This window comes from Eurosta solidaginis, chromosome 3 (genome assembly GCF_040869045.1).
Source record: "Eurosta solidaginis isolate ZX-2024a chromosome 3, ASM4086904v1, whole genome shotgun sequence".
Taxonomy (NCBI): Eukaryota; Metazoa; Arthropoda; class Insecta; order Diptera; family Tephritidae; genus Eurosta; species Eurosta solidaginis.
In genome coordinates, this window is record NC_090321.1 from 14,776,540 (window position 1) to 14,802,443 (window position 25,904).

A 25,904-nucleotide genomic window follows, 5' to 3' on the forward strand; every position below is an offset into this window, starting at 1 on the left:
ACTTTTTAAAAAATGTGAATATTTGGCGAAATTCTGCAGAACTTATTTTTCCTTTACAGGAACTCCAGAACTATTGAAAAGCTACTCAGACAGTTTTTTTTTTTATAGATTTTCGACATTTTGTATGCTGCGTGAAGTTGGCATACACAAACTTCAACCTTTTTCTCCTTTTCAGGAACTTCAGAACTATTTGAAACCTACTCAGTACAGTTATTGTTTTTTTGTTTTGCGAGTTTGCGTATGCCAACTTCACAGGTAACTTTACCTGTATGTTTGTTTGTAACTCTTCATTCGCTTCAACGCGCCTGCTGCCTTATTAACATGCTTTTATAATTAGCTTCACCATATTTGTTTTGGGACTCTTCCGGGACTATTTCTGTATAGTTTGCGGGATTTGTCCGCGCTCCCGTCGGGGTTATTTTGGGACCTTTTCGGACTATTCCGGGATCATTTCTGGATGGTTTTCGGGATCCCGTCAGGGTTCTTTCAGGATCATTTGGTGACCCTTCGTGCATCATTTCTGGATGGATTTCGGGATCCGTGCGGCATCCCGTCGTGGTAATTTCAGGAATTTGTCTGGACTATTTCGGTATCATTTCCGTACCCTTAAGAGATCAATTCTGACTTTTTCGGGACTAATTGGTATCATTTTATGACCCTTCCGGTGTCATTTCTGGGTAGTTTTCGGGATCCGTCCGGCATTCTGTCGGGGTAATTTCGGTGCTTTTTCGGGACTATTTGGGGATGATTTTGGGACCCTGCCGGCATCATTTCTGGATGATTTTCGCGACCCGTAAGGGATCCCGTCAGCGTAATTTCGGGACTTTTTGGGGACCCTTCAGGGATCCTCTCTGGACGGTGTGCAGAATCCCGTCGGGTCATTTCGTGACTTTTTCTGGATTATTTCGGTTTCATTTGTGGAACCTTCCGGCATCAGTTCTAAATGGTTTTCGGGATCCGTCTGGGATCTCGTCAGGATCCTTTCGAGATTATTTGGGGACTCTTTGGGGATCATTTCTGGATGGTTTTCGGGATCCGTCCGGGATCCCGTCAGGGTAATTTCGGTACTTTTTCGGAACTATTTCGGGAGCATTTGGGGACGCTTCAGGTATTCTCTCTGGACGGTTTACGGAATCCCGTCGGGCCATTTCGTGACTTTTTCTGGACTATTTCGGTTTCATTTGTGGAACCTTCCGGCATTAGTTCTATTTGGTTTTCGGGATCCGTCTGGGATCCCGTCACGGTCATTTCGAGGTCATTTGGGGATAATTTCTGGATGGTTTTCGGGATCCGTCCGGGACCCATCAGGGTAATTTCGGGATCATTTGGGGACCCCTCAGTGATAATTTCTGGATGGTTTTCGGGATTTGTCCGGGATCCCTTCGGGGTAATTTCTGTACTTTTCCAGGACTATTTTGGTATAATTTGGGAGCCTTCCGGGATCATTTAAGGACCCTTCGAAACCGGTAGTTCAGCACACATGCCTTTTTTAAATTATAATTTTTTATGGAAATGGATTTGTTGCAAATTATTCGTAATTAAAATTCGGTATGTTTTATCTTTAACATCCAACCAGAGAATTTTCACAATTAATAAACCTTATATCGCATTATTTTGATAAAAGATATTTAAATAAAATGGAATATTGAAGCATAAAATTACAACATAATAACTAATAAGGCTTAAAATATTCTATTAGAAATAAGCCCAGCAAATTCAAAATTTGGTTTGAGGAATTTCTGAGAGCGAATACCCCGACCCACAAACAAACAAACTTACACACCTTACGCCGCATATGATTTCGATGTGTGATGTGTGTGCACATGCACTTTTTCACACTCTTTTACCCCTTTCACACATTAATTAAATCTTTATTTTTTACTTACCAGATGACATTATGTATGGCACAGCATCCTCCCTCAGGCGGTTGCCTTTGCGATGTAGGTCGCGTTCCATAAAGTGTGCCCGGCACACAAATTAATTGCATTTAGCAATATGGGCGTCAAGGGCAATGCCCAAAGCTGCCTTCCAATTTACGTGTTGAGAAGACTTTAGCGGCCAACGGAAGACCGGTAAAACCTTCTACTGCTACTTAGAGCGTATATACGTATTTGCAACGTCGCAAGGCCATTTTCAACCCTCGATTTACCAACGAAATTAAGCTTTTTTTTTAACTTTTTTTAAAATTTCTAAATTATTTTAATTAAATTCAAATTGATATTAACACATAAAACATGCAAACGTTTTGCTACAAATAATAAAATGTAAATATAACTAATCCCACTAAATACCTATATTCTCACAAAGAAGTCATCTTAAGAGAAAATCAAAATATTGTTACGAATATTAGCAAAACTAAGGAGTGCTGCCATCTCCAGGCCGATGCTAAGCAGTGACGTGAATTCACATCAATAATTCAATCATTATGTATATACATAAACGAATCAATAATTGCGTCTACACATATGTACACATTCCGACGAGCAACATTTACATACAAGGCAGCGAGAGATGAGATGTCACACACAGATGAATTTACTTATACGCTTATGTGTGTGCGGGAGACTGTAAACTACAAACTCACATATGTACATCTGAGAAGCGCTAAAAAGTAGACAATTGTAAACAAGTAGAAACTATATGAGAACTATACACACACGAATATAGTTGGTAAGTTCTGGAAATGGAAGAGCCTAGAGGTATGCAGCGTAAACTATAAAAGCGGGGCAGGCGAGTAAGAAGTAATTCAGTTTGATTTGAGTTGTCAAGCAGTTTGATTAAGACTATATCTAGCGAGCAATAGCAGTGTTATTTTGAATAGTAGAGTTTCATTGAGCTATCAATCAGTGTGGTTATTAAACAAGCTATTCGTTGCACAGTTTGTTATTGTGAAGTACTTTAATAAAGGCCATTTTGCATTATTACAAATTGGAGTTATTTATTCAACAGTTTAGTGATTCGAACTTAGCAAAAGGGCAAATAAGAGGAATTTGCAGCAAATTCGTTACAATATGTTAACACCAGTTGAAACTGTTAATAGGTTAACATTGATATTGGAAGGTGTGTGGTGAGCCGCAAGACGTGTTCACATGTAAAAAAGTTGGAATCTAGCAAAAACTCCTTCTCATCATTGGGTAAAAATTCTTTGGTGAAAGGGTGCAAAAAGTCCGCGAGGTTCAGTAAAATTCTGCCCCATTTGAGTACTTTAGCAAGGTAGGTGGTAGTTGGGCAATGAGTGGTGAGAAATCTTTCAAAAGAACATTTATTTTCGTAATTTCCGGTTGCAATTAATTCGTTGGCTGACCAAAGAGTAAAACGAGTTTCCGTGGATATTAACTTTAAAAAGCGCTACAAGTATCCCAGACCTAATGGCACAATTCCGAAGCAGCTCTCGCTCCAAGTTGAACTTTGACTCCGAGTATTGCAATCAGGTTAAAGTCACCATAATTAAAAAGGCATGGAAAAGCTCTCAAGTCTCAGCCAAAGATTTTTGGCCGTGAAGCCTGTCCTGGCTTCTGTTAAAGCAGTCAATCCTGTTTTGGAGCCCTTTTCGATCTTTGGACATGTTGTAAATGTTTTGCGAAACTTATCGCAGAGAGCTTGTGCAGGTTCTTCTCTTGATATCGATGAACTTTCAATAATATCCTGCCGACTACCGACAAAGCGTGTGATTTATTTATTAAAAGACTGCTTGGCGGCATGACTGGCACAGAGGAGTAGAACGAATTAATGCAAGATCTTGAATGCAGGAGCCACCAATTGGTGACCTATGCTGTCGGCCTGGCAAACCGCTTAAGTTTGAAATACCCGAACACCAAGCGGGACCTCCTCATACCTGGAAACGGTGGATAGGTGGTCTAAATCCTATAAAATAAATATACACAAATGGTCGTAAAAGCTTGATTTAGAAGACATTACCAGAAAAGTCTCATGGACTGTTGGTAGTGTGGAGCGCATTAGACACGGTTTCGGATATCAAAAAACTTGGAAACCTGTTAAGTACTCAGCATCACGCGGAAGTTTAGGCTGCCCAACCATTGCAGTGTATTTCAAACCGAAGTAACCACATATGCGTTAAATATAGAGAAGAATGAGGAGGGATAAGGCTCTACTCGTTTTTAGGTAAGTGGTGCTTATCTCAAACGCCAAGAGTCTCGGTTTTACTTTGAGATGGCATTTTTTTGGTATATGGTATGTCCCTCAGAACCAGAAATAAATTCAAGAAGCTAATATCTGTCACTCTTCCACTCTTCTAACTTTTTTCTCTGTATTCCTTTTTCTCTCCAGTTTCTCCCAAACTCTATTCCTTTCTCTCACTTTATCGCGATACCCTTTACTCTCCCTTAACTTCATCTATCTCTCTTGAGGGTAATTCCCTCTCTCTCTGTTTCAATCTCTACCTCTTTCTTCTTGCCTTCCCCACCCCGCTCAAATCACGTTCCCACATTGCCGTTTTGCTCTCACTTTTCATCTGTCCTTCACATTATCTATATTTATTATTTTCGCTCTCTTGCCCTTTATTTCAATTTCTGTTCCTCACCCTCCTTTTTCTCCCTTCCCTCTCCGTCTCACTATTTCGCTATACTTATCCCTATAATTTTCCTTGTAATTGTACATCTTCTATCAGGGAGGACCCCTTCTCTCTTAGGGTCATGCTTTCGCTCCCAATTTTCTATCCTCTCAACCCTTACATTTACATCAACTTTCAGTTTACCCTTTACCTCTACCTCTTACCTGTTTCAAACGAACAATACTCGCCGCAGAAGTGAATCATCTCAAATCGTACGAAGCGAAATTTTAACTTCGAAAGTTATATAATTTCGTTAGCATTTACTTTATTTTGTTTAATTTGTTTCCATCGTTCTTAGCATTAACGAAAACGATAAAAAAAACTTAAAAATTATTATTTGCATTCGAATTAGCGTATAATTATGCTCAGTTGAGCAGAGCTCACACTCACTTTGATTGGATAACGGTTGGTTGTACAGGTATAAAGGAATCGAGATAGATATAGACTTCCATATATCAAAATCATCAGTATCGAAAAAAAATTTGATTGAGCCATGTCCGTTCGTCCGTCCGTCTGCCCGTTAACACGATAACTTGAGAAAATTTTGAGGTATCTTGACGAAATTTGGTATGCAGGTTCCTGGGCACTCATCTCAGATCGCTATTTAAAATGAACGATATCGGACTATAACCACGTCCACTTTTACGATATCGAAAATTTCGAAAAACCGAAAAAGTGCGATAATTCATTACCAAAGACGGGTAAAGCGATTAAACTTGGTAGGTGAGTTCAACTTATGACGCAAAATAGAAAATTTGTAAAATTTTGGACAATGGGCATGGCACCGCCCACTTTTAAAGGAAGGTAATTTTAAAGTTTTGTAAGCTGTAATTTGGCAGTCGTTGAGGATATTATGATGAAATTTGGCAGGAACGTTACTCCTGTTACTATATGTATGCTTAAGAAAAAGTAACAAAATCGGAGAACGACCACGCCCACTTAAAAATTTTTTTTTTAAAGTCAAATTTTAACAAAAAATTTAATATCTTTACAGTATATAAGTAAATTATGTCAACGTTCAACCCCAGTAATGATATGGTGCAGCAAAATACAAAAATAAAAGAAAATTCCAAGATGGGCGTGGCTCCGCCCTTTTTCATTTAATTTTTCTAGGATACTTTTAATGCTATAAGTCGAACAAAAATTAACCAATCCTTGTGAAATTTGGTAGGGGCTTAGATTCTAGGACGATAACTGTTTTCTGTGAAAAGGGCGAAATCGGTTTAAGCCGCGCCCAGTTTTTATACGCAGTCGACCGTCTATCCTTCCGCTCGACCTTTAACAAGATAACTGGAGCAAAAATCGATATATCTTTAGTAAACTCAGTTCACGTACTTATCTGAACTCACTTTGTATTGGTATAAAAAATGGCCGAAATCCGACTAAGACCACGCCCACTTTTTCGATATCGAAAATTTCGAAAAATTCCATAATTCTATACCAAATATGAAAAAAGGAATGAAACATGGTAATTGGTTTGGCTTATTGACGCAAAATGTAACTTTAGAAAAAACTTTGTAAAATGGGTGTGACACCTACCATATTAGGTAGAAGAAAATGAAAAAGTTCTGCGGGCGAAATCAAAAGCCCTTGGAATCTTGGCAGGAATACTGCTCGTGATATTACATATATAAATAAATTAGCGGTACCCGACAGATGATGTTCTGGGTCACCCTATTCCACATATTGGTCGATATCTTGAAAACACATTCACATATACAACTGCCACCACTCCCTTTTAAAACCACCATTAATACCTTTAATTTGATACCCATATCATACAAGCACATTATAGAGCCACCCCTGGTCCACCTTTATGGCGACATATTGAAAACTCGTCCACCTATAGAACTAAAGCCCCTTCCAATTTTAAAACACTCATTAACACCTTTCATTTGATACCCATAACGTACAAACAAATTCTAGAGTCACCCCTGGTCCACCTTTATGACGATATCTCGAAAAGGCGTCCACCTATAGAACTAAGGCCCACTCCCTTTTAAAATACTCATTAACACCTTTCATTTGATACCCATATCGTACAAACAAATTCTAGAGTCACCCCTGCTCCACCTTTATGGCGTTATCTCGAAAAGACGTCCACCTATAAAACTGATGCCCTCTCCCTTTTAAAATACTCATTACCACCTTTCATTTGATACCCATATCGTACAAACAAATTCTGGAGTCAGCCCTAGTCTACCTTTATGGCGATACCCCTAAATGGCGTCCAACTATAGAACTATGGCCCACTCCCTCTTAAAATACTCTTTAATATCTTCCATTTGATACACATGTCATACAAACACATACCAGGGTTACCCTCGGTTCATTTTCCTACATGGTGATTTCCCTTATTTTGTCTCCATAGCTCTCAGCTGAGTATGTAATATTCGGTTACACCCGAACTTAGCCTTCCTTACTTTTTTTTTTTTGCAATTGAAAATTTACTATATAACGATTTTAGTATGTATAATTTTTTGATTATTTATTAAGATAATTTTTTCTATTTATAAAATTTGTATAATTCATTCTATACAAGATTTCAAGTATATTTTGTCTATGACTTAAAATACAGTTACTTATACCACGTTTATACTATGTATGTCGTTATGATGAAGCTTTTTCGATATTAAAGACATTTCCTGTGAATTTTTCAAAGGAAGGCACTGCGCAGAGTAGATTTTTTTGTTTTTCTTTTTTAATACAAATTCGTATACATAACTATTCTTTTTTTGAAGTTTCGTAATTGAAATTTTTTTAATATAATTTGGTTAAAATTTTTTATAGTTCATTTTTAGTTAGAGTTATAAGGCGCTTTTAGAGAAATAATTTTTTTCTATTTAGATTGGTAAGATTTTCTGTGATTTATTTTGAAGATATTAATTGTTTTAAATTATTTTCTCTTTAGATATTTAATTTTCAAATGTATTTCGATTTTATTTTCGCAATTTACAGATAATTTTCCATCTACAAATTTTGTACATGAACTCACAAGTTTAATCGTGATGTTGATCAGAGAGCAATGTCGAGGACTGATCAGCTCTTTAAAGTAAAACGAGCTTCGAAAGCTCTGTTGGTTCTCAGTAGCTGAAACCTTTAACTTTTTTCTAATTTACTTATTCAGATTCCCTAACTTACTTTATAACAGGAAGTTGTTGTTGGGAAGATGTTTTTTTTTTTTTAATAATTGGAAGTTTCATGGAAATTGATATAATTTACACTTATGCAGTTAACAACGTAATTTTTGTTATTGGAACGATTTTCCGTAATGCATTGTAAAATGCTGTGCCATCTTCAGTGCCAGTTTTTGTTCGGGCCTGCGCTGCGATTGTCGCTGCCTAAACTGATTCGTTGTCGCGCCAGCATTAAAACGAATGGTTTGATATTATTTGGCTCAATTAGTTTGTTCCACACTATACCCCAACCTTTAAGTCTCTCTGCTGCACTCTGTAATATATTTTCACTTTCGTCTTCCTTAAATTTAGAATCGGAAGGTTACGCGTCATTATGCCGTACTCTCTGTTGTCTTAGCTGTTGGCGCAGCATTGGCGGCTATTCTGGCTGCAGTAGCAGCTGCTGCTGCTGCCACTTGTGCTTGACGGCGCTCTTCTTCCATTTCCAACTTCTCAACTTTCTTGATTTTACTTAATTTTCCTGTAAAGAAAAGAGCGTATAAGTGAAGCTTGCGAACAAACTCTTAATCGTACTCACTTGCACATTTCAACATAATTGTACCCCACCAAATGGACCAACCCCAGCCGACAAAACAGAATAGCACACAAAACAGTTGCGCCACCGAAACGATTATGTTAATGATGAAGGAACCAAAACGTGCTTTGGCGCTGTCATATTGCGAGAAACGTGGTATGCCAACGCAGAGACAAAATATGCCTGAGAATAAAGTGCCTGCGGGTGCAAGAGAAGTTTTTATTAAAAGTGAGAAAATATTTGGTCGTTCCCTTGAACTAAACTCACCCAATCCAGGAACAACGGTATTACAGATGGCGCAAAACCAGGCTAAAGAGAGCGGCAGCACCGGTATGGCACCCTTCATTTTAGAGTTATATTCCACTAGGTCCACATGCAGCTTACGACGAGTATCCTGTGTGTAAGAATCAAGAATAAGTTTTGAGTTAAATTCTGCTTAAATTTTACCGTTGAAAATGTATATATTAAAATCACCTCACTTGGTGGTGGTGGCGCTTTGATGCTAGCACGACGAGATTCGCTCGGATTCGGCACATTTTTGCGGCGACAACATAGCAGTTTACTCCAAAAACGTTTACAGCAGCCCCTCCAAGTAAAAATAAAATTTGTTTGTTTATTAAAGGGAGAAACAAAGAAGGCGGAGGCAAAAAGAGAGTGGGAAAGAGCTAGAGAGAGATAGTGGTAAAAAAAAGAGATAGAAATCTGTATAGAAAGAAATACTCACTGTGAATGCTCCATATTAGTTGAGGTTGCGCCTTCCAACACGGATGCATCAGTAGCAGCAATACCACTTTCCGGGTCTTGCCAGGCCACTGATCCAGCTGGTGAAACAATCGAGCCAATAGTAGCACCGCGACCACCCTTCTTTCGCCTGCATGGTATACAAAAACAACATTTCTTTAATTCGGTTTCATCACCTGTTGTGGGGTCCACTTTATTAACGCGCCTACAGCAAAATAACGTGCTCATACACAGACCGCATTTGCCCTGCTTTTTGGGTGTGTTGCTACCCGCTGCTGTTTCCATCTTCTTTGCTGCCGTCATTTTAGCATGCTCATCCGACACACTGACCGCCGGCTGCTTACGACAAATTTTACAACAATTTAATTTTTGCCAACAACTTGTCTTCGTTTTGTCGTCTGCTCCGTGTTGCACCTCATCGATAACTTCAAGATTCGTGGTAGAAGCGGTGTTGGTTGCCGAAAGCACGGGCTCTTCACTCTCATCTCCAGTTTTGCTGGTTTTGCGACGACAGCAACGGCCACAGCGTAAACGACGACATGGTAGACAAAATGTGGTGCAGCAGCGACAACAACCGGCGCGGGGTGTTTTATCGTCTTCGGGTGTTTTGAGAAACTCGCGGCTGCCGCTACTGTGGGGTAGAAATGTAGGTAATAGTTGATTGAGAATGTTAAAATTATTATAAAATTATTTTAATTTTAGGGTCGCTATTTTCAAGGAACAACGTGGTCCATGAATATGTCTTCTCAGTTACAGTGATTTTTATTCCTGACTGCGATTGAACTGTGATGAGTGAGCAACGTAATCTAAGGGGCGAATTATGTGAACAAAAATTCCTATCTTATAAGAGCATTTATTCACTTCAGTGAGTGACAGTGACTTGAATGCCTTCATACAATTTTTGTTATTATGTAGTAGTGACTGTGACGCAGTGCCGCGGCGTCATGCATAATCTGGCCCTAAATATCAGCTCAAAATTACGCTTGCCAATATTGACACCCACAGATTCAATCACAGCTCCCCTTATAACAGAACAATTGGCTGCGAAAACACGAATAAATATAACTGTGATTTTAGCTGCTATCAGCTGTTAAATTCAGCAGAAAAATCCCAAATAAGTGACAAGTTAAATGCTCTCGCAGGCAGCCTACGACACTTAGCAAATAGAAGTATATTTCGCTGGTTCATTGGTTCGTACTATAGCACCAATTTGGTCCTATCATTGGGTATGTGATTGCCATTATTGGTAACCATGACAGCGATATCTTCCGCAACGACAGCATTGAATAAATTGTCATTCGCAGTCACGCTTACTAATAATCGCAATCACGAACCGGCGATTTGTCTTTTTTCTTAATAGAAGTGCATGACGCAGTCATAATTAATTGCGACAACTTAAAATTGGTGACTTGTGCCGCGACTTAATAACAGTGATGCAGAAGTTGCGGAGTAATGTGCCATCTACTGCTGCTTGGTTTCAGCGCAAACCACAAATTTTAAGATGGCGAGGAAAATTGCGACTGCCGCGACTTCTTTTAATTTGTCGCGGAACAAACAACCGGTTTCTTAGTGAAAATATTGGTCAACGTGATTGTAAAGGTTCATCTATATATATAATAAAATAATTTAAAAAATTTTTTTTTATTTCTAACAAGTAAGGAAGGTTAAGTTCGGGTGTAACCGAACATTACATACTCAGTTGAGAGCTATGGTGACAACATAAGGGAAAATAACCACGTAGGAAAATGAACCGAGGGAAACCCTGGAATGTGTTTGTATGACATGTGTATAAAATGAAAGGCATTAAAGAGTATTTTATGAGGGAGTGCGCCATAGTTCTATAGGTGAACGCCATTTAGGGATATAGCCATAAAGGTGGATCAGGGTTGACTCTAGAATGCGTTTGTACGATATGGGTATCAAATGAAAGGTATTAATGAGTATTTTAAAAGGGCGTGGACCTAAGTTCTATAGATGGACGCCTTTTCGAGATATCGCCGTAAAGATGGACCAGGGGTGACTCTAGAATGCGTTTGCACAATATGGGCATCAAACGAAAGGTGTTAATGAGTATTTTAAAAGGGAGTGGGCCTTAGTTCTGTAGGTGGACGCCGTTTCGAGATATCGCCATAAAGGTGGACCAGGGGTGACCCTAGAATTTGTTTGTACAATATGGGTATCAAAAGAAAGGTGTTAGTGAGTATTTTAAAAGGGAGTAATCCTTAGTTCCATAGGTGGACGCCGTTTCGAGATATCGCCATAAAGGTGGACCAGGGGTGACCCTAGAATTTGTTTGTACAATATGGGTATCAAAAGAAAGGTGTTAATGAGTATTTTAAAAGGGTGTGGGGCTTAGTTCTATAGGTGGACACCTTTTCGGAATATTGCCACAAAGGTGGACCAGGGGTGACTCTAGAATGTGTTTGTACGATTTGGGTATCAAATTAAAGGTATTAATGAGGGTTTTAAAAGGGAGTGGTGGTTGTTGTATAGGTGGTCGCATTTTCGAGATATCGCCATAAAGGTGGACCAGGGGTGACCCTAGAATTTGTTTGTACAATATGGGCATCAAAAGAAAGGTGACAATGAGTATTTTAAAAGGGAGTATTCCTTAGTTCCATAGGTGGACGCCGTTTCGAGATATCGCCATAAAGGTGGAGCAGGGGTGACCCTAGAATTTGTTTGTACAATATGGGTATCAAAAGAAAGGTGTTAATGAGTATTTTAAAAGGGTGTGGGGCTTAGTTCTATAGGTGGACGCCTTTTCGAGATATCGCCATAAAGGTGGACCAGGGGTGACTCTAGAATGAGTTTGTACGATATGGGTTTCAAATTAAAGGTATTAATGAGAGTTTTAAAAGGGAGTGGTGGTAGTTGTATATGTGAAGGCGTTTTCCAGATATCGACCAAAATGTGGACTAGGGTGACCCAGAACATTATCGGTTGGATACCGCTAATTTATTTATATATGTAATACCTGGCAAGATTTTAAGGGTGTTTTATTTCGCCCTGCAGAACTTTTTCATTTTCTTCTACTTAATATGGTAGGTGTCACAACCATTTTATAAAGTTTTTTCTAAAGTTATATTTCGCGTCAATAAAACAATCCAATTACCTTACCATGTTTCATCCCTTTTTTCCTATTTGGTATAGAATTATGGCATTTTTTTCATTTTTCGCAATTTTCGATATCGAAAAAGTGGGCGTGGTCATAGTCGGATTTCGTTCATTTTTCATACCAAGGTAAAGTGGGTTCAGATAAGTACGTGAACTGAGTTTAGTAAAGATATATCGATTTTTGCTCAAGTTATCGTGTTAACGGCCATGCGGAAGGACAGACGGACGACTGTGTATAAAAACTGGGCGTGGCATCAACCGATTTCGCCCATTTTCACAGAAAACAGTTAACGCCATAAAATCTATGCCCCTACCAAATTTCAAAAGGATTGGTTAATTTTTGTTCGATTTATGGCATTAAAAGTATCCTAGACAAATTAAATGAAAAAGGGCGGAGCCACGCCCATTTTTAAATTTTATTTTATTTTTGTATTTTGTTGCACCATATCATTACTGGAGTTGAATCTTGACATAATTTACTTATATACTGTAAAGATATTAAATTTTTTGTTAAAATTTTACTTTAAAAAAATTTTGTTTTTAAAAGTGGGCGTGGTCCTTCTCCGATTTTGCTAATTTTTATTAAGCGTACATACAGTAATAAGAGTAACGTTCCTGCCAAATTTCATCATGATATCTTCAACGACTGCCAAATTACAGCTTGCAAAATTTTAAATTACCTTCTTTAAAAAGTGGGCGGTGCCACGCCCATTGTCCAAAATTTTACTAATTTTATATTTTGCGTCATAAGTTCAACTCATCTACCAAGTTTCGTCGCTTTATCGGTCTTTTGTAATGAATTATCGCACTTTTTCGGTTTTTCGAAATTTTCGATATCGAAAAAGTGGGCGTGGTTATAGTCCGATATCGTTCATTTTAAATAGCGATCTGAGATGAGTGCTCAGGAACCTACATACCAAATTTCATGAAGATACCTCAAAATTTACTCAAGTTTTCGTGTTAACGGACGGACGGACGGACGGACATGGCTCAATCAAATTTTTTTTCGATCCTGATTATTTTGATATATGGAAGTTTATATCTATCTTGATTCCTTTTTTTTATTTTTTTTAACCGTTATCCAATCAAACTTAATATACTCTGTGAGCTCTGCCCAACTGAGTATAAAAATGTGAGGTGTAGCATAACCTCATTAAGGTTCAGTTGGTTTTACTTAAGACTATCAATAGAAATATGACGCGTCCAACGCTTTTATTTAATTGTCTGATCAACGCCCTAGATTGATAAGGAGTGTGATGCCTAGTACCTAGGACCTACCTAATTATTTTCTAGCTTTTCGTATTATTATTACTTCATGTAAGTATTGTTTTCAATAAAACGGTTTAACTTAAATTTTTTTTAAATTATTTTATTTTCAAGTTTTTAGTCTTTATTTAATTGCCTATTTTTTCTCATTCTATTTAGTTCATTTAGTGACTCATTATTACAAGGACTCTTTCCTGACAATTTGTTACAACCTAAGTCCTCAATACATAATCCTTCCAAAGACTTTACTCGACTCTGCGCCACGTATGCTTGCCTCTCCTCCAACTCCAAAATATTTTGATGTCACTTCTACCGGACTGTATGCAATATTTGTTCCAAATATGGACCAAATCGGACCACAAATACGATTTATGTGAATATCTCGATCCATGCGCCACCTAGCGGCGATTTTTTTCATAGGTCGATTTCTATTCTTATATGTATTACTAGCAGACCCGGCAGAGGTTGTTCTGCCCTAAATTTGGCCTATCTGCATATCCCTCTACCCTTTTTCCTAATCTTTTTATTCACTCCTCCCTCCGTCTTTTTCGCTTCATCTCCATCTTCGTCTGATTCTATCTCTTTCTCAGTCTCCTTCTCTCTTTTCTCTCCTCTTAAGTTTTTCTCGTCCTTCTTCATCTCTTATTGCCAGACCCAGAGGGTGGTATGTATTTTGTTCCAGTCCGATTCCGTGTCTCAGTCCAGTCCCACTCCGAGTCTCAGTTTCAGTCCCAGTCCTAGTCCTAATCCCAGTCCCAATCCGTCTCTGAAAAAAGCATCGTAAATACTAATATAGGCAAATTTATATACGAAATTTCAGGCAAATCGAATAGGACGTATATAAATAGGTATGTGGGTATTATTAATTCTTGTCTTTATTTCGGCTTCGCATGCATATTTATCAGTTTTGCCAGGTTGATGCGACTAAATCGAATATCACAATGAACTTCAGAGCTCTCGGCAACAGCTTTCATTTGATATCCATAATAGATACACATTCTAGGTGTATCCGGGTGCACGTTTTGGCCTACATCTCGAGACCCTAGTCATCCAGCGGCATAAAACTTACTCTGTATTAAAGAACACATCAACAGCTTCAATTTGATACCCATAATGTAAAAACACATCCTAGTGTTACCCTGATCCACGTTTTGGCCTATATCTCGAGACCCTAGTCACCAGTAGGTATGAAAACTACCCTGTACTAAAGCACTCATCAACAGCTTCAATTTGATACCCACAATGTAAAAACATTGTGTAGGCGTTCACGGGCCCACGTTTAGCCTATATCTCCAGACCCTAGTCATCAGTTGTATGAAAATTTTCCTGTACTATAGCACTCATCAACAGCTTTCATTTGACATACATATTGTATAAACATATTATAGGGGTACCCAGGTCCACGTTTTGATCTCAAGACCCTAGACACGTAGCGAAAAAAAAGGTAGACGTTGGCCGATTCTCAGACTTACCCAATATGCTCAAAAAATTTCATGAGAATCGGTTCAGCCGTTTAGGAGGAGTTCAGCCTCTAAAACCGTGACAGAAGAGTTTTATATATTAGATGTGTTCCAAATATGAGCCAAATCGGACCACAAATGCGATTTTTGCGAATATCTCGATCCTTGCGCCACCCGGCGGCAGTTTTTTTCTTTTTATTGCGTTGTCATCGGGTTCTGAACTATATTCCAAGTTTAAAGCTTGTAGCTTATTGGGAAGTTACTTAAATTTCAATTACAAAATTCGTTCCCAACGTCCGTGCATGCGGCCATGCGGCCGTGCCTGTCAAGTCAAGCTAAATAAAACCGTTTAAAAACGTCATTACCAAATTTTGGTTATGGGTTCCTTCGATCAACGGGAAGGTTTTAGGCTAAAAATAATTTCGATATATAAAAGGGGCGTTGCACCTTCCATACAAATGGAATCTTTGATACTGTATAACTCTGAAGGTATACATGCCAGAACATTGAAATTCAGTAAGGAGTTATATGAGGTCAATCCCTAACACCACCAAGAAAAAGCGGAATTGGGAAAAAGGGGGTGTTGCACCTCCCATACAAATGGGAAATTTGGTACTGCATAACTTTGAAGGTATGCATGCCAGAACATTGAAATTCGGTAAGGAGTTATATGAGGTCAATCCTTAACACCACCAAGAAAATATGGATTTGGGAAAAGGGGGCGTGGCACCCCCAATACAAATTTAATATATTATACTGCATATATCTGGATGTCGTAATGGTAAGATAATGAAAATTGGTAAGGAGCTATATGAGGTTAAGTCCTAACACCTCCAGTAAAATGTGGAATTGGGAAAAAAGGGGAGTGGCATCTTCCCTACAAATGGGATTTTTCAGAACTATGGCTGCCGTACAAACTTAAGTTATTTTAACCACTAAAAATTGACTGCATTGTTGAGTTTGGCTGTTATGCCTGTTGGACGTTTAGTAATCTGCCGCCGTTAAAAAAATCGTTTAGTTTCAGTCAATCTACATCTTCTATAAAAATCAAATTCTGTGTGTGTGTTCGCTATGGAAACGTATTTCCCACACTTCAATCATCACCAAATTTTGGTTATGGGTTCCTTCAATCAACGGGAAGGTTTTAGACTAAAAATAATTTCGATATATAAAAGGGGCGTGGCACCTCCCATACAAATGAAATTTTTGGTACTGCATAACTTTGAAGGTATACATGCCAGAACATTGAAATTCAGTAAGGAGTTATATGAGGTCAATCCCTAACACCACCAAGAAAAAGCGGAATTGGGAAAAAGGGGGTGTTGCACCTCCCATACAAATGGGAAATTTGGTACTGCATAACTTTGAAGGTATGCATGCCAGAACATTGAAATTCCGTAAGGAGTTATATGAGGTCAATCCTTAACACCACCAAGAAAATATGGATTTGGGAAAAGGGGGCGTGGCACCTCCAATACAAATTTAATATATTATACTGCATATATCTGGATGTCGTAATGGTAGGATAATGAAAATTGGTAAGGAGCTATGTGACGTTAAGTCCTAACACCTCCAGTAAAATATGGAATGGGGAAAAACTATGGCTGCCTTACAAACTTAAGTTATTTTAACACCTAAAGTTTGACTGCATTGTTGAATTTGGATGTTGTTCCTTTTGTACGTTTAGTAATCTGCCGCCGTTAAAAAAAAATTTTAGCTTCAGTATATCTACATCTTCAATAAAAATCAAATTCTGTGTGTGTGTTCCCTATGAAAACGTGTTTGCCATACTTCAATCATCACAAAATTTTGGCTCTAGGTTCCATCGATCAAGACGAAAGTTTTTCATATTACAGAATTAAGAATTTTAAATTTAAATGTTTCTGTTTTTTGGCTATGCGAAAGAACTATCTTAGCTCCCAAAAATGATCATGTTTACGAAATCAATGATCGCTGTCAAAATCAATTTCCTGGTGAAGTGACGAAATATAAATCGATCGACACAGTTACAGATGAAGATAAAATTGTGAATTATCCAAAGGTATTTCTAAACTCCTTAGAACCAAAAGGAATGGCTGCGCATATATCAACTTTGAAAATTGGCTCACCAATCATGCTTCTTCGGAATTTAAGCCCACCCAAATTGTGCAATGCAACCAGACTTTGCGTTTAGAAATTAATGCCGAATGTAATCGAAGCAACAATCTTCAGCGGTAAAAGCAAATGTGAAGATGTGCTCATACCACGAATCCCAATGATTCCTACAGATTTGCCATTGAGTTTTAAGCGCTTACAGTTTCCTGTACGCCTTGCTTTTGCAACTACAATCAACAAATCAGCACAAAGGCAATCGCTTACTGTTGCAGGCTTAAATTTAGAGAGGCCGTGCTTTTCCCATGGCCAGCTATATGTTGCTTGCTCTAGAGTTGGAACGCCAAAAAATTTGTTTACCTTTGCACCGAACGAATAAACCAAAACTATTGTGCACCCACATGCATTACAATACGACACAAGAATAAAATATTTTAACAGAAAGTTTCACCAAATATGCGTAAAAAATTCAATTCAATTTACAGAACAATAAATTAAATTATCAACAAACAAAACAGAAAATTAACGCAACATTCATTCGATCTCGGGCGTTACAATGTACGCCGGGTAAAGCTAGTTGGATAAAATTGTCGCAGTTAGTTGTTCTTGTGATGAGAGGTCACGGCGACTACTTCGCAGCTCTTATAAAATCACAGGTATACGTATAATTTCTAATTGTATAGATTTGTAGACGTAGTCGCAGTGAATTTTACTGCGACCATAAAGTCGCTGCAATAAAATCACATTTACACGAAAATTTTTGAATTGTATAGCATTTTGGGCGTAGTTGCAGTTTATCGCGCCATCTACTGTTACTAAGTCGTAGCAAAAATCAAACATTTTAAGATGGCGAGGTAAATTGCGACTGTGCTTAATTCTACGCAGTCGTGGCCTGTTCATGATTGCCATTGCTGGCTAGCGTGATAGAAAAAGTTCACTGGATCAAATTGTCGCAGGAAGTTGTTGTTGTGATAAGAGGTTTGGTTCGGTTGACCCAGATGCTGTCGCAGTCAGTCAGTCATGGCGACTACTTCCCAGCTGTCGCTGCGATTTACTGTGACCATGAAGTCGCTCTTATAAAATCACAGGTATACGTATAACTTTCAATTTTATAGGGTTTTGGACATAGTCGTTTAGTAGTTTATTGCGCCATCTACTGCTACTTAGCCGCACAACAAATCACAAAGTCGCAGTAGATGGCGCGATAAGCTGATCCTGCTAAAATTTAAAATTTCCGGGCCGAATTAAGGATGATCTATTCCAAACTTGTTTGAAGTAGTTGGGTGCCAAAATTTCAACCAATTAGTGCGCTTTCAGCAAAAGCAAAAATCACTCACACATTTGCCGAAAGGGTTTACCTTTATGGATGAACTTGCAGAAATTTAATTAATGTTTTACTCATATGTGTTTTCGTCATTTTTCATTGCTTGGATATGTAAACAAAAAAAAAAAAAAAAAAATCAAAGAAAAACCAATTCAGCCATTTTTCGCGAAAGTAAAACAAAATAAATCAAGGCTCGTCGCATTGGCGTAGTAAACAAAAACTTAAAGACAAAACTTGACGGGCACAAAAGTGATTATCATGACAGGTGTGGGTAATGGACGACTTCCGCTTGTGCCAGTAGGCATGGCAAAGTTTGGCCACCATGAAAGGCGTGCAGGTCATAAAGGCGTGCACATATTGGGAGGCCCTTGGTTGTTGGGAAGCGTGCCTTTTATTGATTTCAAGCAGCTCTTTTTGCAGCTTCGTCAATATGAAAATGCAAATTAGGGTCTTCTATATGGAAATGTATGCATATGACCTTATTTATCTACAGCTGCATTTATTCTGTGGATGTTTATTCATCATCGTATATAAAGAAGTCAATGTGAGGGCCACAATTGTCGCTCATAAAATTCTTGCAATGAATATCCATTTCCGCTGCATTCACTCAACTGCTGACATTTCCTTCAATATAATTATATTGTCCATTCAACTGACCTTATAAAAAATACAATTACAGAAACATACATACACAAATACATGTACATATGCTGATGTTTTAATATCTTTAATGTTATATATTTATTTTTGTATAAAGAAGAGTTGGCAGTAAACCAGCGGATGTGAATTTTTTTCTTGCTAGTTGACCTTCAGACGAAAACAAATTGAACAATTTGTAATAACATACACACATTTTAGTAAATGAATTTCAAGTAATTGAAAAAAAATTATATATATGTGACCCGGCCTATGAAAAGGTGGCTTATGACTCAAAAAAAAAAACAGAAAACTACTAAGAAACTGAAGAAATGCATACCTTTAACAGCTGTTTCTCGCAATTTCTTTTTTGAGTCATAAGCCACCTTTTCATAGGCCAGGTCACATATATTATTCTCAAATTTTTTCAAATAAACAAAAAAATATCCTTTGCGGCCTTGCGTTTTGTGTCGCTTTTCTTTAAGAACGGTTTTGTCCGCAAATATGTAGGCACACCTTCCTTTTGAATTTCAGTTTTTGGTTTTTTCAATGAATTTTTTCTGCTTAAGCCAATGTACAGGAAGTACACAAATGTAGTTACTAAAATATGTACATTGGGCTGGATCGATTTGTATGGACGAAAGTTAACCGATATCGCGTAATCGATTTTTCGATAGGATTTGGACTCGGGAAAAAAATTTCCACTACGCATACCCAAAAAAATAATTTTCGAGCATGCGAAATTTCATATTTTCGACTTTGATTTTAAGGTTTTTTTCATGATCTACTAAAAAATTTTCATATGTAGATCCTGTCCGACCCAAAAGTGTTCGCTAAAAACGTTCTCGATAACAGTTTTTGAAAAAAACAAAAAAAAAAAATGAAAATTTTTTAGTAGGTCATGAAAAAAACCTTAAAAATTAAAGTCGAAAAAAAGAAAAAAGCATGAAATTTCACAGGCTCGAAAATTATTTTTTTTGGGTATGCGTAGCGGAACTTTTTTTCTTGAGCCCAAAACCTATCGAAAAATCGATGGCGCGATATTGTTTAATAAATCTACCCAGTCTAATGTGGATACCCAACAAAAAATGGCACAAGCGATTGTAAGCAATAAACAAGTAAGAAAATCTAAGTTGGGGTGAAACCGAACATTACATACCCAGCTGTGCATTTGAACCGCTGTTGTTGTTTGCCTTGTGTGGTTCATAGTGTTATAAGGCTGCGCAATAATACATACGTATATGGGTCTATTCTGAACTCATCTTGGCTCAAAAGAAGCAAAAAGCATTCAGAGGCTACCACTAATGAACTTGAGCGGGTAAAAATTCAGTTTTCCTTCAAATATGAGGATTTCCTTACAAAAACTTTGTATTTATAAATAAAAATATGACAGAACAATAAATATAAAAACACAAGTTTCATTGTACTAAAAAGCGTTATTGGCCATTAAGGGTAATTTCAGAGCAAACAGTTGTAGCTATGAATAAAAATTGTATGCCAAATTTCGTTCGATTTGGGTGATTTTTTTCCGACTTATGGCATTAAAAGTATTTTGGGTAGAGTAACAAAAAAGGGGCTGGTCACGCTCATTTTTTAAAATTTGTTTAAATTTTGTTCCTAGCTCAACTACTCACTACAGAGGTCAGTGAAATGTAATTAAATGTCATAGAGTTATTGCAAACTTTGTTAAGGTTAGACCTTTAGGTGGACGTGGTCTTTAACCGATTTTCATTATCTTCACTCCGTCTACGTAATTTGGTAAGGATAGTGTCTCTGTCAAATTTCAATGTAATATCTTAAACGGCTTTTGACTTTCGTCTTGGTAAACTTGCAAATTTTCTTCTTCTAACATTTTTTTGAATTTATGTTTTGCGTCACAAAACCAATGCACCTACCAATTTTCATTAGCTTAACGGTATTCGTTTTTGTACGATCTGATTTTTGCTATTTTTCTAAGTTTTCCGACGGCGAGTATCGAAGGAGGTATAATGATGAGCTATATGAGCTTAACGCAGATATGACGATAGTGGAGCAAAAAAAACCTGGCTAGGTCATATTATGCGAATGGACGAAGACGCTTCCGCCAAGAAAGTATTTCAGTCCAGACCACAGTTTAGAGGAAACCTCCATTGAATTGAGAGAGACAGTTGGAAAAAGACTTGACCCCCCTTGGTGCTCCCAATTGGCGTCAGTTAACAAGAAACAGAGATAGCTGGCGTGATTTGTTACGAAACGGCAAAAATCGCTAAGACGGTTAAGCGCTTATTAATGATGATGATGATGATGATGATATATTATGTATGGAATTTAAGGCCTCCCGGTATAAACCATTTGAATAAAAAACGTCAGCCTTATGTAAGCGCAACGTTTTTCCATGGGTGTTTGCTCACTTGTTTTGTGTGCAACAGGGCGTATAAGTAACATCCTAGTTTAATTGATTCTAAGTACAATTGAAAATTTAACGATTTACAATATCGCAGAAGAAGGTGAACAACTACTTTGCGAACTTTGCGTAGAACTCGGTATTGTTCAGCGGATAAGAATGAAACGGCTTTTATAGCGCGGTTTTGTTAAGAGAATGAAGGAAAACGTTGCAGCCCACAAGAAATACTTGATTTACGAGATGGAATGGCTGACGCTATGTTGTGCTCAGCACAAATTGTTTACATAGAATATATTAATATTAAAATTCTTATTATGAGGGCATTTTTGAACTTCATACTTCACTAAGTTTTGAAGTGATGAGTTAGACAATAAATTTTAAGGAAAACAAGTAAGGAAGGATAAGTTCGGGTGTAACCAAACATTACATACTCAGCTGAGAGCTTTGGAGACAAAATAAGGGAAAATCACCATTTAGCAAAATGAACCTAGGGTAACCCTGGAATGTGTTTGTATGACATGTGTATCAAATGGAAGGTATTAAAGAGTATTTTAAGGGGGAGTGGGCCATAGTTCTATGGGTGGACGCCATTTAGGGATATCGCCATAAAGGTGGACCAGGGGTAACTCTAGAATGCGTTTGTACAATATGGGTATCAAATTAAAAGTATTAATGAGGGTTTTAAAAGGGAGTAGCCCTTAGTTGTATATGTGAAGACGTTTTCGAGATATGGACCAAAATGTGGACCAAGGTGACCCAGAACATCTTCTGTCGGGTACCGCTAATTTATTTATATAAGTCATACCACGAACAGTATTCCTGCCAAGATTCTTTGATTTTCGCCCTGCAGAACTTTTTCATTTTCTTCTACTTAATATGGTAGGTGCCACACCCATTTTACAAATTTTTTTCTAAAGTTATATTTTGCGTCAATAAACCAATCCAATTACCATGTTTCATTCCTTTTCTCATATTTGGTATAGAATTATGGCATTTTTTTCATTTTTCGTAATTTTCGATATCGGAAAAGTGGGCGTGGTCTTAGTCGGATTTCAGCCATATTTTATACCAAGATAAAGTGACTTCAGATAAGTATGTGAACTTAGTTTAGTTAAGATATATCGTTTTTTGCTCAAGTTATTGTGTTAACGGCCGAGCGGAAGGACAGACGGTCGACTGTGTATAAAAATTGGGCATGGCTTCAACCGATTTAGCCCATTTTCACAGAAAACAGTTATCGTCATAGAATCTATGTCCCTACCAAATTTCACAAGGATTTGTAAATTTTTGTTCGACTTATGGCATTAATAGTATTTTAGACGAATTAAATGAAAAAGGGCGGAGTTACGCCCATTTTGAAATTTTCTTTTATCTTTGTATTTTGTTGCAGCATATCATTACTGGAGTCGAATGTTGACATAAAATACTTTTATACTGTAAAAATATTAAATTTTTTGTTAAAATTTGACTTAAAAAAAAATTTTTTTTTAAAGTGGGCGTGTTCGTCATCCGATTTCGCTAATTTTTATTTAACACATATACAGTAATAGGAGTAACGCGGCTACCAAATTTCATCATGATATCTTCAACGACTGCCAAATTACAGCTTGCAGAACTTTTAAATTACCTTCTTTTAAAAGTGGGCGGTGCCACACCCATTGTCCAAAATTTTTCTAATTTTCTATTTTGCGTCATAAAGTCAACGCACCTACCAAGTTTCATCGCTTTATCCGTCTTTGGTAATGAATTGTCGCACTTTTTCGGTTTTTCGAAATTATCGATATCGAAAAAGTGGACGTGGTTATAGTCCGATATCGTTCATTTTAAATAGCGATCTGAGATGAGCGCTCTGGAACCTACATACCCGATTTCATCAAGATACCTCAAAATTTACTCAAGTTATCGTGTTTACAGACAGACGGACAGACGAACGGACAGACATGGCTAAATGAATTTCTTTTTTCACCCAGATCATTTTGATATATAGAAGTCTATATCTATATCGATTAGTTTATGCCGTTACGGATTACCGTTATGCGAACAAAGTTAATATACTCTGTGAGCTCTGCTCAGCTGAGTATAACAAAAATGATGGCTAATTCCAAGCTAAAATATAAACAGAAACTATTGCCTAAGAATCAAATTTTTTTTCAAAATTTGACCACACAAAATTCAAGAAAAAAAGAGTTCAATAAACCAAACGGATATTTAATAACAGCACGCACTTTTCCCGTATTCACAGTTGAAGGCCGAATGCGGTTAAACGTCGCAATTGCTTTCAAATGTCCGGCAGTTACGTCAGCAATGCAAATTAATTAAACACAACAATAATAAAAAAGTCCAAATATATGTTCACTTGGCACTAATTGCTGATTTAAATATTAACTACATTTTCAACAAAAACCAACTTAAACAAACTTCAATCAAAAGCCCTTAATAATTTGTATGACCACCGTTTGGGCCAACGACCAAACGCAATTTGCTTTGAGCTCAAAACGAATATCAACTAACCAAAAAATTAAACCAAAAAAATATCCTTTCAATGGCGTTGGAATGTAGAAAAAGTACTAAAGTAGTCGGTCGACATGCGAACATGCGAAAAAGTTGCTGATATTGAGGCTTTTAAAAGTATTGACAAGGTCAATAACGATTTGTCGTAACGCGACGTTAAATAGGTACATGTTCATATGTATATATGTGTTGTACAAAGAAGCAAGCACGCAGTCACTTATACATACATACATACCAAAATGTTATTTACTCATTGGATTTTAAGCGCGACAAATGTAATTGACTGAGTTTGGTTTTAAAGCCACATTACCGTTTTTGTTGTATGTCAGTCAATGTTGGCTAATGTAGCGCCATTTGATTGTTTTTTGCTTTATAATTTGTATTTATGTTGCTTGTATTTGTATTGTATTGTCAGATGGTACGAGCCTAAGGTCTAAGAGTGATAGAGGCTCTGTTTGTTTTTTTGGTTTATTCGGCTGCCTCTCATAACGATTGTCAACCTCACCTGCACTTGCCGAATACTGTTCCTTCAACAGCCGAAGCTGTGGCAACCCCAACTTCCTCATAGATCTAGGGGTTGGGAGGGCGGTATGGCCTTGAAGGTTTCATGTGGTCTTACTAAATCGTTCCCGAGATGGTGGGGCTAGTAACTTGATGCTGCTTGTTACCGGAATGTACCGGATCTTCATCCGGCAAAGGACCCAAGGCTTTCGGGGAGTTTTCTTATCGCTACAACAACAACAACATACATAAAAAAAACCCCCACAAAACAATATTAAGACAACACAATATCCCGAACAAGTCCGGAAAATCGAACGCAGCTGACTTTTCACGTAAAGTGTTCTCATTTGATAAACTTTATGCCTCCAATATCCAGATTGGCTTTCGAAGAATACTTGTACAGAAAACTTCTACTTACAAAAAAAAAAAAAAAATTATTAAAACGTAAAAATTTAAAATTACTTAATTAAAAAATTTTATAAATTTTTGCATTATTTTTTGCAATTTTTCTATTATAATATAAAAAACTCCCTTGGGCTCCACCTACCATACCGAAGATCCTGAGTTCAGTTCTCGGGCAAAGAAAGATCAAAAATTTTGATACAAGGTTTTGCAATAAGAAAGAAGATTTTCTAAGCGGGATCGGCAGTGAGTGAATTTCTGCCATGAAAAGCTTCTCAGTGAAAACTCGTCTGCCTTGCAGATGTCGTTCAGAATCGGCCTAAAACATAAAGGCCCCGTCCTGCTAATTCGTACGAAAAATTAAAACCAGCACGACGCAAATTGGAAGAGAAGCTCGACATAAACTTCCTTCGGATGTAAGTATATCGTGCCTTATACTTTTTTTATTCCTCTACAAAAAATATTGAGGTCACTTTGAAATTGCCCAACAAAGTCACTTGTACTCACTGACTTTGTTTAAAGTTAGCGAAAATGAAAAAATGAATTACATTTATACATTTCTACCTTGTTTCATATTTAATCAATTTTTCCAGCTTTAGATGAATCAACACTGTTAAAGAACGTTTTAAAAATTTCAAATTTTCATGCAGTATTTTCATTGTTTAACACTTTAGAAAATGGCATTCAAAAGCAATGCGGATAAAGAAATTCTGTGTCGATTCTACTTTCGGAATCTCTGAAAGCCTTCTCTATCGGAAATTTGGCGCGAATCCGCACTCCTGCAATGATCGTTCTGTTAACGCATAGCTTCAAGGAACTATATCAAATCTCTGTCTCATTTGCCGTTTTTCAGTGAGCTTTACAGCTCCGGCTCACGCTCAATTCTCACGGGAATGCTCTGGATCATTGAGAGACTTGAGAAGCAGATGTCGTGAAATTTTCGCACACGTGAAATGTGATAGGCAGATATCGCTGCTGTTTTTCATTTAACTCATACGGCGAAAGCCTAAGCAGCGACATCTATTTTTGAAAAAGTAGGTATATTAAAGGCCGCGTTCCCAACCTAAAAAGAAGTAATTAACAAATTATTTGGCTCACAAATTGAACCAGACTTCTATCTGGATTTATCTGGCTCAAATCGTTGTTGTTGTATTTACATGCAAAATTATTTATCTGGCTCAGGATTTTGCC

General features: G+C 37.5%; 1 protein-coding gene across 1 annotated transcript in view; it reads right to left on the bottom strand.

Annotated features, from left to right (window-relative positions):
* Nucleotides 1-7,167: 7,167 nt before the first annotated feature.
* The window catches only part of stum (stumble), a 42,920-nt gene continuing 24,183 nt past the window's right edge, over nt 7,168-25,904 (bottom strand). Inside the window, exons 7-11 of the mRNA XM_067777345.1 lie at nt 9,006-9,653; nt 8,756-8,867; nt 8,549-8,675; nt 8,285-8,479; nt 7,168-8,227 (exon numbers count right to left, since the gene is read on the bottom strand). Coding sequence (XP_067633446.1) covers nt 8,079-8,227; nt 8,285-8,479; nt 8,549-8,675; nt 8,756-8,867; nt 9,006-9,653 — 1,231 coding nt within the window. The 3' untranslated portion in view covers nt 7,168-8,078. The remainder of the gene's footprint in view (nt 8,228-8,284; nt 8,480-8,548; nt 8,676-8,755; nt 8,868-9,005; nt 9,654-25,904) is intronic.